Source organism: Sapajus apella, unplaced genomic scaffold (genome assembly GCF_009761245.1).
Source record: "Sapajus apella isolate SASKATOON/1434 unplaced genomic scaffold, GSC_monkey_1.0 scaffold11, whole genome shotgun sequence".
Classification (NCBI taxonomy): Eukaryota; Metazoa; Chordata; class Mammalia; order Primates; family Cebidae; genus Sapajus; species Sapajus apella.
In genome coordinates, this window is record NW_022436951.1 from 5,648,731 (window position 1) to 5,663,212 (window position 14,482).

General features: G+C 40.2%; 1 protein-coding gene across 5 annotated transcripts in view; it reads left to right on the plus strand.

The window, feature by feature from the left end:
• Positions 1 to 14,482, plus strand: part of CPLANE1 (ciliogenesis and planar polarity effector 1) — a 162,439-nt gene that overhangs the window by 83,956 nt on the left and 64,001 nt on the right. For all 5 annotated transcript variants that reach the window (XM_032278936.1, XM_032278933.1, XM_032278934.1 and 2 more), the window contains exons 33-37: positions 3,829 to 4,119; positions 8,388 to 9,158; positions 10,789 to 10,955; positions 12,680 to 12,812; positions 14,314 to 14,368. In XM_032278936.1, the coding sequence (XP_032134827.1) occupies positions 3,829 to 4,119; positions 8,388 to 9,158; positions 10,789 to 10,955; positions 12,680 to 12,812; positions 14,314 to 14,368 (1,417 nt within the window). The remainder of the gene's footprint in view (positions 1 to 3,828; positions 4,120 to 8,387; positions 9,159 to 10,788; positions 10,956 to 12,679; positions 12,813 to 14,313; positions 14,369 to 14,482) is intronic.

The window sequence follows — 14,482 nt, forward strand, 5'->3', positions numbered from 1 at the left end:
GAACTCAAAAACCGCTTTTTGTTCCCAGGTGCTCTGTCCCCGGGAGTTAGGCCTTTATTTATGAGTTTCCATTGTGCTGCTGCCTTTTTTTTTCAGGGCTGCCCTGTCCAGTAAGGCGGCAGCCTGGTCACTGTCTGGCTGCAGAGGCTTTGCTGTGCTGCTGTGGGCTCTGCCCAGCTGCCGTGTGAACTTCCCTGCAGTCTTGTTTATATGGGTGTAGTTAGAAGTGCCTCGGCAATGGTGGCCCGCCTCTGTATTGGCCTACTCTCTATGTAATGGCAGGTTGCCTTGGCAATGGCGGGTTGCCTTGGCAACGGCAGGCAGCCTCGGCAATGGCGAGTTGCCTTGGCAACCGCAGGCTGCCTCAGCAATGGTGGACTACCTCCGTAGTGGTGAAGTGCCTTGGTAATGGTGGACGACCCTCCCCCACAGAGCTGGACCGTCCCGGGTTCAGCTGCGCTTGCTGTGAAACTCTCAATCCAGAGAGTTGCTGATTGCTGTTCTTTTGTGGGGGTGGGACCAGCCGAGCCTGATCAGCTGGCTCCCTGCCTCAGAGCCTTTTTTTTCTTTTTTAGTTTAACAAGCAACTCTATCCCAGTCGCCTGTTGAAAGGGTGCGGGGATCTGTGTGATTTCCCCTGCGGCGACTCACTGTGCTGGCTTAAACAGCGGCGCTGAGATTCGTGGTACTTTTTTTGCCTAGGAATCTCCTGGCCTGGCTCACTGTTCAGTCCCCTCTTTAATCAGATGGATGGGTGACTTCCTGGGTCTCCAATCGCCAGCCAGAAGGGCACCCGGACCAGTGTATTTTGTATGGAGAAGCGCGCACCAGGGCGCCGACAAAGCAGCCGTGCTGGGCAAAGCAGCCATGCAGGGCAAAGCAGCCGTGCGGACCAAAAGTTCCGCACCAGCCAAAACAGCAGTGCTGGTGACCCGTGGGGCTCCTCCGCCTGGGAATATCCTAGTCCATGGGCAATAAAAATGCAGCGTCCACTCACCCTCTGTGCTTTCACTGGGAGCTGCAACTTCGAGCTTTTCCTAAACGGCCATCTTGGATCTTCCCCCCCCTTTTTTTTTCTGTTGAATAACAATGGTTAATTATTTACCTTTTTTTTTAAATTTACATTTTTAGAAACATTAGTTACCCTCAGATCTAATCTTCTGCTCATTTGTCCTACATTTACTTCCATATTGTTTTATGTGATGTAATATATACCATTTCCATACTGATGATCCTTGGCACTAATTTTCTTTTTTTTTTTAATCTTTTAAATTTTCATTTTTTGAGACCGAATCTCACTCTGCTGCCCAGGCTGGAGTGCAGCCTCCACCTCCTGGGTTTAAGCATCGCCTGCCTCAGCCTCCTGAGTAGTTGGGATTATATATGTGTGCGCCACCACGCCTGGCTAATTTTTATATTTTTACTAGAGATGGAGTTTCACCATGTTGTCCAGGCTGATCTGGAACTCCTGACGTCAGGTGATCTGCCCACCTCGGCCTCCGAAAGTGCTAGGATTACAGGTGTGAGCCACTGTGCCCAGCTGCACTAATTTTCTCTTTAAGAATAGCTGTCCAGCATCTCCCCTGTCCCATGAAATTTACTGAAACTGATTTTATTCTTATTCTCCCAGTCCCTTCTTTCATTTTTCTATTTAGTAGCACCACCTATTCTACTACCTTAAAGTTTTAGAAGCGTCTCTCAAAATGTTGGATGGATTACTTGGGGACTTTACTGGTCACTGTCCTATACATTTAACAAGTTCTCCAGATAATTCTGATGCACACAAAAGATTAAGAATCACTATCTTCAAAAGTCATCTTTGCCTTCTTTTTTTTTTTTTTGAGACGGAGTTTTGCTCCTGTTGCTCAGGCTGGAATGCAGTAGCACCATCTTGGCTCACCGCAGTCTCTGCCTCCTGGGTTCAAGGGATTCTCCTGCCTCAACTTCCTGAGCAGCTGGGATCACAGGCATGTGCCACCGTGCCCGGCTGATTTTGTATTTTTAGTAGAGACAGGGTTTCTCCATGTTGGTCAGGCTGGTCTTGCATTCTCGACCTCAGGTGGTTCGCCCACCTTGGCCTCCCAAAGTTCTGGGAGTATAGGCATGAGCCACCACACCCAGCCATCTTTGCCTTCTTTCACAATCCTTACCCAATGTTTTACTATGCCCTCTTGAATTTTTTGCCCATGCTATATGTCTGTATAGCCAGTTGTTATTTCTATAGCAGTGGCTAACCTTAGATTCTCAGTTTCATACTTCCATTGTATTCTATTTGCATTTTCTAGGGCCCTTTCTTCATGTATAATTTTAATAATCTTATTCACCTATTTAAAAATCTTTAGTAAATTTCAGGAACAAATTTGTATAATATATGATATCAATCTTGTTTTAAAAACATAAAGAGGCCAAGCTCTTTATAGTTTTGCATTTTATAAGAGGTGGTTCACGACTTTAATCCTAGTGGTTTGGGAGGCTGAGGTGGGAGGATTGCTTGAGGCCAGGAATTTGAGACCAGCCTGGGCAACATAGCAAGACCTTATCTCTCCAAAAAACAAACAAACAAAAAAACCATTATCCAGGCATGGTAGCACATGCCTGTGGCCTAAGCTACTCGGCAGGCTGAGGTGGGAGGAGGCTTTGAGCCCAGGAATTTGAGGTTACAGTGGGCTATGATCAGGCCGCTGCACTCCAGTCTGGGTACCAAGGTGAGACCTTGTCTTGTACATAGATTCAATAGATAGCTAGACAAAGAAAGGAAATAAACTAAAATGTCGGTGCTCATTATTTTTGAGGGTAGAATTATGAATGATATTTTATTTTTAAAATGTTTTTTTCTATAAGTGTATATTTACTTTATAATTAAAAGAAAACTACATTTTTGAAAAGCTGTTTCCCTATTGGTTTGTTCTATCAAATGCAAATTCTTCTGTTGGCCTTCAAAAACTTCACTTTGAAGTTTTTACCTTCTCTCTTTTCTGGCCTTACTTTCACAAGTCTAGTGGTTCTCAAAGTGTGATGCCTGTATGAACAGTATCAACATACTTAGATCTCCGAAATACAAATTCTCATGCCCCTATCCTAGACCTGTTGAATCAGAAAGTTGGGATCGGGATCAGGAGAGTGGTTTAAGTCCTCCAGGTAATTGTGATGCATGCTGAAGTTTGAGAACTACTAAACTAGTCAATTTTTCATTATCCCTGCTATAAATCTCCTGTTCCACCTAAGCCAATATCTATGCTAGTGTTTCCCAGGCTTTTCTGGACATTGAAATAACCTGGTCATCTTAATGAATACATATGCTGGTTCCTATCCCTAGACATTGTGGTGTTATTGGTAGCGAGTGACCTGGTCATCGGGACTTATGAATACTTCTCAGGTGATTGTAAAGTGCAGCAGAGTTTGGGGACCACTGGTGTCTCACTTTACTTTCACCTAGTCAGCCTTTCCAAGGGAATTCCTTGCCCTTCACCTGTGTACTGCTTTCTGCTTATTTCTGAAAACTATTCAAAATACACTTATTCTTGGAATCTGTCTTTATCCCACTCTTTTGATCCCTGAGATGTTTATGGAAAGTGAATACTATAAACTGTTTACAAATAGTCCCAAGTTTCATTCGTATTTGTATGTCAGTTGACAGGAAGTTACCATTTTTTTCCTCTCCCTTTTAAAAAAATTTCCCTGACTATGTCTGCTGCTCAGCAATCATGATTCTCACAGATACTAAGACAAAGGTGTGACCATTGTAGAATATTCAGATGATTATTGTTGATTCCTTAGATTGTTTTTGTTATATTTTAAGATATCACTTCAATTTTTGTTTCATTCAAGCTGCAGCAGATCAACTTCATGAGCCTAATGCAAATAGTAGGATCATCCTTTGCTAACCTCCCCAATACACAACAACTTCTACAGCAGTCTCAGTCTGTGCGCTTAGGGGGAAGCCAAGAATCAAACCTAAGAGGATGTGGTGATGTTGAAGACAGCAACAAAAATCTTGAGGAGAGATTTTTTATCAAATCACAGTCAATGGGAGAGAACACCAGAGAGCCTCACAAGAATAGCCCATACTGCCATGAAGGAACTATCCCATCTGGTCAAAATACAAATGAAAATGTACAGGTAATGTATATAAAAATACCATTAATGGCCGGGTGCGGTGGCTAACATCGGTAATCCTAGCACTTTGGCAGGCTGAGGCAGGTGTATCACCTTTGGTCGGGAGTTTGATCCATCAGCCTGGCCAACATGGTGAAACCTCGTCGCTACTAAAAATACAAAAATTAGCCAGTCATGGTGGTGTATGCCTGTAATCCCAGCTACTCAAGAGGCTGAAGCAGGAGAATCCCTTGAACTTGGGAGGCAGAGGTTGCAGTGAGGCAAGATCATGCCATTATACTCTAGCCTGAGTGACAGTGAGTCAGTGAGACTCTGTCTTAAAGAAAAAAAAATCATGTTCTTTATTTATTTTCCATTTTATTGGGCTACATATTTTTATAGAGAAGTTTTTTTTTGCTTTCTAAATTGCATTTTAGGTTTTGGGGTACATGTGAAGAACATGTAAGATTATTGCTTAGGTACACACATGGCAGTATGGTTTGCTGCCTTCCTCCCCATCACCTATATCTGGCATTTCTCCCCATGTTATCCCCTCCAACTCCCCACCCCGGCTGTCCCTCCCCTGTTTCCCTCCCACAGACCCCAGTGTGTGATGCTCCCCTCCCTGTGTCCATGTGTTCTCATTGTTCAACACCCGCCTATGAGTGAGAACATGTGGTGTTTGATTTTCTGTTGTTGTGTCAGTTCGCTGAGAATGATGGTTTCCAGGTTCATCTGTGTCCCTACAAAGGACATGAACTCATCATTTTTGATGGCTGCATAGTATTCCATGGTGTATATGTGCCACATTTTTCCTGTCCAGTCTATCATTGATAGGCATTTGGGTTGGCTCGAAGTCTTTGCTATTGTAAACAGTGCTGCAATGAACATTCGTGTGCATGTGCCCTTATAACGGAACAATTTATAATTCTTTGGATATATACCCAGTAATGGGATTGCTAGGTCAAATGGAATTTCTGTTTCTAGGTCCTTGAGGAATTACCACATTGTCTTCCACAATGGTTGAACTAATTTACACTCCCACCAACAGTGTAAAAGTGTTCCTATTTCTCCACATCCTGTCCAGCATCTGTTGTCTCCAGATTTTTAATTATCATCATTCTAACTGGCGTGAGATGGTATCTCAATGTAGTTTTGATATGCATTTCTCTAATGACCAGTGATGATGAGCATTTTTTCATGTTTGTTGGCCTCATATATGTCTTCTTTTGTAAAGTGTCTGTTCATATCCTTTGCTCACTTTTGAATGGGCTTGTTTTTTTCTTGTAAATCTGTTTTAGTTCTTTGTAGATTCTGGATATTAACCCTTTGTCAGATGGGTAGATTGCACAAATGCTTTCCCATTCTGTTGGTTGCCAATTCACTCTAATGACTGTTTCTTTTGCTGTGCAGAAACTGTGGAGTTTGATTAGGTCCCATTTATCTATTTTGGCTTTTGTTGCCAGTGTTTTTGGTGTTTTAGTCATGAAGTCCTTGCCTATGCCTATGTCCTGAATGGTTTTACCTAGGTTTTCTTCTAGGGTTTTTATTATGTTAGGTATTATGTGTAAGTCTTTAATCCACCTGGAGTTAATTTTAATGTAAGGTGTCAGGAAGGGGTCCAGTTTCTGCTTTGTGCACATGGCTATCCCGTTTTCCCAACACCATTTATTAAACAGGGAATCCTTTCCCCATTGCTTTTTTTTTGTGAGGTTTGTCAAAGATCAGATGGTTGTAGATGTGTGGCGTTGCCTCCGAGGCCTCTGTTCTGTTCCATTGGTCTATATCTCTGTTTTGGTACCAGTACCATGCTGGTACCATTTTGATTACTGTAGCCTTGTAGTATAGTTTGAAGTCTGGTAGTGTGATGCCCCCCGCTTTGTTCTTTTTGCTTAGAATTGACTTGGCTATGCGGGCTCTCTTTTGGTTCCATATGAAGTTTAAGGTGGTTTTTTCCAGTTCTGTGAAGAAGGTCATTAGTTACTTGATGGGGATAGCGTTGAATCTAAATTAGTTGGGGCAATATGTCCATTTTCACAATATTGATTCTTCCTAACCATGAGCATGGAATGTTTCTTCATCTGTTTGTGTCCCCTCTTATTTCGTTGAGCAGTGGCTTGTAGTTCTTCTTGAAGAGGTCCTTTACATTCTTGTTAGTTGTATTCCTAGGTATTTTACTCTCTTTGTAGCAATTGTGAATAGCAGTTTGTTCTTGATTTGGCTGTCTTTTAGTCTGTTATTGGAGTATAGGAATGCATGTGATTTTTGCACATTGATTTTGTATCCTGAGACTTTGCTGAAGTTGCTTATCAGTTTCAGGAGATTTTGGGCTGAGGCGATGGGGTCTTCTAAATATATAATCATGTTGTCTGCAGATAGAGACAGTTTGACTTCCTCCTTTCCTAATTGAATACCCTTTATTTCTTTTTCTTGCCTGATTGCTCTGGCTATAACTTCCAATACTACATTGAGTAGGAATGGTGAGAGAGGGCATGCTTGTCTAGTGCCAGATTTCAAAGGGAATGCTTCCAGTTTTTGCCCATTCAGTATGATATTGGCTGTGGGTTTGTCATAAATAGCCTGGTCTTGAACTCCTGACTCAGGTGATCCACCCACGTTGACCTCCCAAAATGCTAGGATTACAGGCATGAGCCACCGTGCCCGGCCAGGGTTTGGCTTTTTATCCAATTTGCCAGTCTGTGTCTTTTGATTGCGTTGTTTAGCCTGTTTACATTTGTGGTTTATGTTGTTATGTGTGAATTTGATCCTGCCATTTTGATGCTAGCTGGCTGTTTTGCCTATTAGTTGATGTAGTTTCTTCATTGTGTCGATGCTCTTTACCAGTTGATATGTCTTTGGAGTGGCTGGTACTGGTTGTTCCTTTCTATGTTTAGTGCCTCTTTCAGGAGATCTTGTAAAGCAGGCCAGGTGGTGATGAAATCTCTGAGTAATTGCTTGTTCATGAAGGATTTTACTTCCCCTTTGCTTATGAAGCTTAGTTTGGCTGGATATGAAATTCTGGGTTGAAAGTTCTTTTCTTTGAGGATGTTGAATATTGGCCCCCACTCTCTTTTGGCTTTTAGGGTTTCTGTTGAGAGATCTGCTGTGAGTCTGATGGGCTTCCCTTTGTGGGTAACCCGACCTTTCTCTCTGGCTGCCCTTAGCATTTTCTCCTTCATTTCAACCCTGGTGAATCTGATGATTATGTGCCTTGGGGTTGCTCTTCTTGACGAATATCTTTGTGGTGTTCTCTTTATTTCTTGGACTTGAATATTGCCCTGCTTTGTTAGGTTGGGGAAGTTTTCCTGGATAATATCCTGATGAGTATTTTCCAGCGTGAATTCATCCTCTCCATCACATTCAGGTACACCTATCACACGTAGATTAGGCCTTTTCACATAGTCCCATATTTCTTGGAGACTTTGTTCATTTCTTTTTATCCTTTTTTCTCTAATCTTGTCTTCTCATTTTATTTCGTTGAGTTCATCTTTGAACTCTAATATCCTTTCTTCTGCTTGGTCAATTTGGCTATTGAAACTTGTGTATGCTTTGCGAAGTTCTCGTGTTGTATTTTTCAGCTCCATCAATCATTTATATTCCGCTATAAGCTATTTATTCTCGTTAGCATGTCATTAAACCTTTTTTCAAGGTTCTTAGTTTCTTTGCATTGTGTTCTTTTAGCTCAGAGAAGTTTCTTATTACTCACCTTCTGAAGCTTGTTTCTGTGAATTCATCAGTCTCATTTTCCATCCAGCCTTGTTCCCTTGCTGGTGAGGAGTTGTGATCCCTTGAAGGAGGAGAGGTGTTCTAGTTTTGGGTGTTTTCATCCTCTTTGTGTTGGTTGCATCACATCTTTGTGGATTTATTTAACTGTGGTCTTTGTAGTTGTTGACTTTCAGGTGGGGTCTCTGAGTGGATATCCAGTTTGTTGATGATGAAGTTATTTACTCCTGTTTCTTAGTTTTCCTTCTAACAGTCAGGCCCCCCTGCTGTAGGACTCCTGTAGGTCCACTCCAGGCCCTGCTTGCCTGGGGATCACCTGTAGCGGCCTCCGTTCTGTCACTGGGAGCTGCAATCCCAAGCTGCTCCTAATCAGCCATCTTGGATCCCTCCCAAAAATCATGTTCTAAGTAGTTCAATTGTTGTCACATTTTTTGTTGAGTAAATACTTTTTTTTTCTTTTTTAGCAGTTCCTACATTTTACCTACTTCAAATCATACTGAACACCATTTACAAAGTAAGGAATTTCTAATATATGCTAAACTTACACGATATATTTTTTTCTCTTGCAGAGTGTTCCACATGGGAGTATTCCTCTATGTCAATTAAATGGCCTGCCCCAGAAAAGAGGACCAATTCCATCATCTCAAAACTTACCATCCAGTTTGTTTTATCCAGCTCCTGCTGAAAATACTAACCTCTACCTTTTGTCCACACCTTCTGTTGTTCAGAAGGCACCTAGACTCATCCCACATGCAAAAACATTTAGTCCTGGTGATGGTTTTCCCTTGCTTCAATTTAAGCCTAAGCAAGAATTCAAACCCCTTTTCTTACATACAGGGAGCCTTCCACAAGTTCCCTTCAAGCCTCTGCCACAACAAAGAGAGGCTTGGGGATTATCTGATTCCTTCCAGCCTGATCCGCCAGAAAGAGTGGCACAAACTATACCAGCACCCCATTTGAATGTAAGCCAGTATAATACTGAAGCCAAAAAAAAAGAAGCTGAGCGCAAGACATGGGCAGGAACTGTAATTACAGAAATTCCTAAGCATGTGAACTTGGATCAGTATGTTGGACAAGAAAACTTGAGACCTCAACAGGACTCTTCAGCGTTTATAAAACCAGAAAAACTATTTGATGTTAAACCAGGGCCCCTTGAGATACCTCCTCACCATTCCTTTGGACTTCCGTTACTATACCTGCCACTTAAACCTCCTGATAGGTTTTCATCAACCTCAAGAGCCTCAGTTACTGTTCCCTCAACACTCATCCAACCTGTAGCAGAAGAAAGAAAATACCCAAGCCTGTTATTACTTCATTCACATTTGTCCCCAGAAAATATGGTAATCAATTTTTGCATCATAATGGAAAAACAGTGTCCTGCATTTTTTAAAATACCATAAGTACTATATGATCAAAGAAAAGCTCTTCCACATAAAAAAATGCTTGTTATAGAAAATAACATATACAAATTGGGCTGAAAATAATGATTGAAGCTGGGCATGGTGGCTCATGCCTGTAATCCAAATATTTTGGGAGGCCAAAGTGGGAGGATCCCTTGATCCCAAGAGTTTGAGATCAGCCTTGGTAACAGGGAGAACCTGTCTCTATTTATTAAAAAATTATGTATTTTAAAGGTTTTAGGTCTTTCTATCAATACTGCAATTTACTGGACTCTTTCATAGATATTTGCTACTCCAGGAAGAAATTCGAAGTAAAATTACCAGGTGCTTTTTGTAAGATTCAAACACTGAAAAAAAAAAAGCAAAAAATAATTACCAGATGCTCATGTTTATGTGTGTCTAGAGTGAGAACAAGTGAACACACATATTGTTTGAGGTTTCTAGCAATTATTATATGATCTTCAAATCTTTCACAGGTTAAATTTGTTAAATAGACTCAGATCTGTGAGTAGTAGTGCATATATTAAAATGGTAGTTTTATAAACCTACCAAGTCCTCTTTAAAGGCATAACTTTTGATTTATGAAATTCAAATGGTGTAGGCTCTAGTTTTGAGGACAGCGGTACTGTCTTTGGGAGGTAATTCAGTAATGCATTCTTTGGTGTACTTTTATGATTTGAAGATGGTACTGGGAAAATAAATGATTATTCCTTTACTTACCATACCTACTTTTCTTCTGAACATATAATGAGCAGAAGAAGAAAGACTAAAAGGAGTGGAACAGTAGATATTTTAAGAAAAATTATTCTAAAATTTTTTATCCAAATAGTATAATGAACTTTCAAGTTTTCATCACCCAAACCCCAAGGCTTCAGGGATTTTCAGCATATTGCTGGTCTTTTCCATTCGTGCTTCTGCATCTTCCCTGTTGCAAATAATTTCAAGTTAAATGCTGGACATTATATAATTTCACTTACAAGAGGAAAGTTTTTTTTTTTTTGAGACACAGTCTTTCCCTTTTGCCCAGGCTGGAAGGCTAGAATGCAATGGCGTGATCTTGGCTCACTGCAACCTCCGCCTCCCAGGTTCAAGTGATTCTCCTGCCTCTGCCTCCCAAGTAGCTGGGATTACAGGTGTGGACCACATGCCCGGTTAATTTTTTGTATCTTTAGTAGAGATGGGGTTTCACCATATTGGCCAGGCTGGTGTTGAACTTCTGACCTCAGGTGATCTACCCGCCTCTGCCTCCCAAAGTTCTGGGATTATAGGCGTGAGCCACTGCCCCTGGCCAGAGGAAGGATTTTTAATATGGGAATGAAATTAGGAAGATGAGGACTTCTAAGCTTAATTTCTGAAATAGGATGACCCATTTGAACCTTTCAGCACTTTATATCACTTTAAATTTTTCTCTAAGATAATGTATACTCATATTACCAGTTTAAGTCAATTTGTTATATTTGATTTGTTCTTTTACACAGTTTAAACAAATGTTTTTTTCTCAGTTTTTGTTAAAATATTATATAATTGAGTTTATAATTTATCATTCTTATGCTTTATTTCTTTCTTGTAGTGCAAAAACCCACAACTTATCCCACTTGAAAACCTCATTGCGTTTAAACAAAGCCAACAGAAACTAACACATAATTTATTTGAGCAAGGTGATGCTGGACACCTTCAACTTCTAAAGGCCAAAATAGAACCACCTGAAGTAAGACAAGGAAAGGACAGTAAAAAAAGGCAAGACTTAAGTGAAATTTTATTTGATAATATCATATATCAGCAAGTTCATTATTATTTATAATCACATAGTAACCTGGTTCATTGTCTTAGGCTATACACAATTGAACATTTAGTTTTCTTTTGATCTGTCATACATCTGAACACATTTTATATGAGGAAAATATCCTATTTTGTGAGACAAATACTATAATTTTTCCCCTTTTATTAAGGAATTCTTTCCTACCATTCATAGACTGTAGGATTCTTTTACAGTGTCTGTAATAGGATGAACACTCATCATTTACTGCACAAATATTTGATACAATATCCCATATGCAGCAGTCCTCCCTTATCCCCAGGGATACATGCCAGGACCTTCAATGGATACCTGAAACTGCAGATAGTACTGAACCCTATTTTATATTCTGTTTTTTTCTATATGTACATACCAATGATAAAGTTTAACTTATAGATTAGGCACAGTGAGCAATGCGTAAAAACTAGTAATAAAATATTGCAATTATAACTATTGTAGTACAAGTTACATGAATGTGATCTCTTTCTCTCTGTTCCTCAAAATATCTTGTTGCACTGAACTCATCTATTTTTGAACCATGCCTATCTTCGTGCCTCTGCATCTTCCCTGAATGCATGGTTGAACTCTGATAACTGAAACCTTGGAAAGTGAAACCACGAATAAGTGGGGACTATTGCATCATCAAATGCTTTGAACAAATTATCTTACCATATTCTTCAAACTGTTAGAGTAAGCAGGAGAGTAGGTGATAAAAATTGTTTCAGGGCACTAAGAAATGTGTATGTGAAAAGCAAAGCTGTGACTTCTAGTGAAGAGCACTTACTTTAGTGTTTTACCACATGTATCGATGGTAGATTATTACTAAGACTAGAAAATACTTTGAAAATTTTACATTTATCAGACTGTGAAAACTGTTACTAGTGCTCTCTTTCCAGAAATGTTCCTCTTTTTTCTATCTATTCCCTCTTCAAATTAAGTCTTCCCCCTTAACATTTTGAGACCTCTTTCCTCCTTGCTGTGATTTTGCTGAGGAAACTAAGTGTGCTTAATGTCTTCAAGTAGACAAATGGAGATATCTGATAGGGTTTCTGGCACCAGCTTCAAATCTACAAAAAACAGAGTTAAAAAATTACCTGCCGGGCGCGGTGGCTCACGCCTGTAATCCCAGCACTTTGGGAGACCGAGGCGGGTGGATCACGAGGTCAAGAGATCGAGACCATCCTGGTCAACACGGTGAAACCCCGTCTCTACTAAAACTACAAAAAATCAGCTGGGCATGGTGGCGCGTGCCTGTAATCCCAGCTACTCAGGAGGCTGAGGCAGGAGAATTGCCTGAACCCAGGAGGCGGAGGTTGCGGTGAGCTGAGATCGCGCCATTGCACTCCAGCCTGGGTAACAAGAGTGAAACTCTGTCTCAAAAAAAAAAAAAAAAAAAAAAAAAATTACTTAAGATATATAACCCTGTCCTTAGATTCAAGTGACTAACAGAATAATCGGTTCAGTAGTAGATGTTCTAGAAATAAATTTCACATTTGATATTTTGCTTATATTTGCTTGTATTTGCAGAATATCTTGCTAATTTAATTTCTATTGAAAATAATTTATGAACATAATTTTGTTAACTGTATCCCTATATAGGATGATAAATGAAAAGCAAATGTTGCTATAATTGTAAAAGTATGTTTTATGACTCTATGTTTAAAAGGCAAAGAAGAAGAGCTGAGAAGCAGCTGGAAGAAAAAAGATCTGAGAAACTGAGGAGAAAACCAAGTGTGACTTTTCGACCAGAGGATTCCATCATTAATAATGATGATTCAGAAATCATTAAGCAACCCAAGGTATTAAACAACTGCTATAGATTCTTCCCTGGTTTGCATGTATACTGAGTAGTTTGGTATGTCTTTGTGGTTTGTTGAGTCCAGTTGCTGGGAGCTTCTGATTGTGATTAGGAGGATCTTTATATCATTCAGTATATCAGTCCCTGCTGCCTCCCTCAGCAGAGAAGTAGACATACAATTCTGAATGTGAAAAGCAACTTGAGGCACATCAAAAACTGCAGTTTAGAGCATCTGCCTCTGTGGCTTTTATATATTTGAAATCATCCTTTGCTTATTTCTATGACATCTTAATGTATACGTTATGTTATTTGGGCTTCTCCTAATACAATTTCACCCTTCTCTGAGATTCTGCTAGGATTTACCAAACAGGTTTGTTGTGTAACCTCTATTTTAAGTCAGATCTTTTTAAAAAATTTATTATTATTTTTTTAAAGATAGGGTCTTGTTCTGTTGCCCAGGCTGTAGTGCAGTGGCACAAATATGGCTCACTGCAGCCTCCACCTCCTGGGCTCGGGCTATCCTGCTGCTTCAGCCTTCCAAATAGCTTGAACTACAGGTGTGTGCCACCATGCCCAGCTAATTAAAAAATGTTTTTTGAGAGACGGGACCTTGCTATGCTGCCCATACTGGTCTCCAACTCCTTACCTCAAGTGATCCTTCCGCCCCAGCCTCCTAAAACACTTGGATTACAGGTGTGAGCCATCATGCTCAGCTTTAAGTCAGTCTTTTTAAACATACCTTCTACATTTGGTGACTTGTCTGTTTTTGCAACAACAGATTAAATAAACAGAAACATATTAATAGTTCTGTTTACTTTTTTCTTTTTTGAGACAGATTTTCACTCTGTCGCCCAGGCTGGAGTGCAGTGGTGTGATCACAGCTCATTGCAACTTCGCCTCCCTGGTTCAAGCAGTTCCCTGCCTCAGCCCTCTGAGTAGCTGGGATTACAGGTGCCCGCCACCACGCCTGATTAATTTTTATGTATTTAGTAGAGATGGGGTTTCAGCATCTTGGCCAGGCTGGTCGTGAACTCCTGACCTTGTGATCCACCTGCCTCGGCCTCCCAAAAAGTGCTGGGATTACAGGTGTGAGCCACCACTCCCAGCCTACATTGGTTTTTAAAGGGCATGCTTTTTCAGTCAGTCCTTAAGAACATGTCTAGAGGCACTTAGTACAAATGTTTGTTGAGTCCATGAAAGATTTTGACAGGATGGTGGTACTATGTGAGTATCATCCCTGTAGGAGAGAGTTGCACATTGTAACCTAGGAACTTTACATTAATTTGATAATGTTCTTTTTTATTGTTTGGCTTATGACTTTTCTGAACTCATTTGTGGAGTTACTGCAATAGAGTAAATAATTTGATAGAATAATTATGACTAAAATTATGGAAATTGAACCTATACTTTAGAATTCAATCTTTGTTGCTATTGAGGATTTTTTCCAAAATGATACACATCTTTGAGTTAATTATAAATTAATCATGTGGGAATTCATTTAGGAACAACAAGAACATTGTGATTCCCATCCTTTGGATGACTTCGACATTCCTTTTGGTACGTATGTGTATGATTAATGTCTAAGTTTAGAGTTAAAATTAGTTTTCTAGAAGTATGTGCAATATAAAAATGAGGCTACCTAATTTCTGCCCAGCTGACTACAAATTCAAG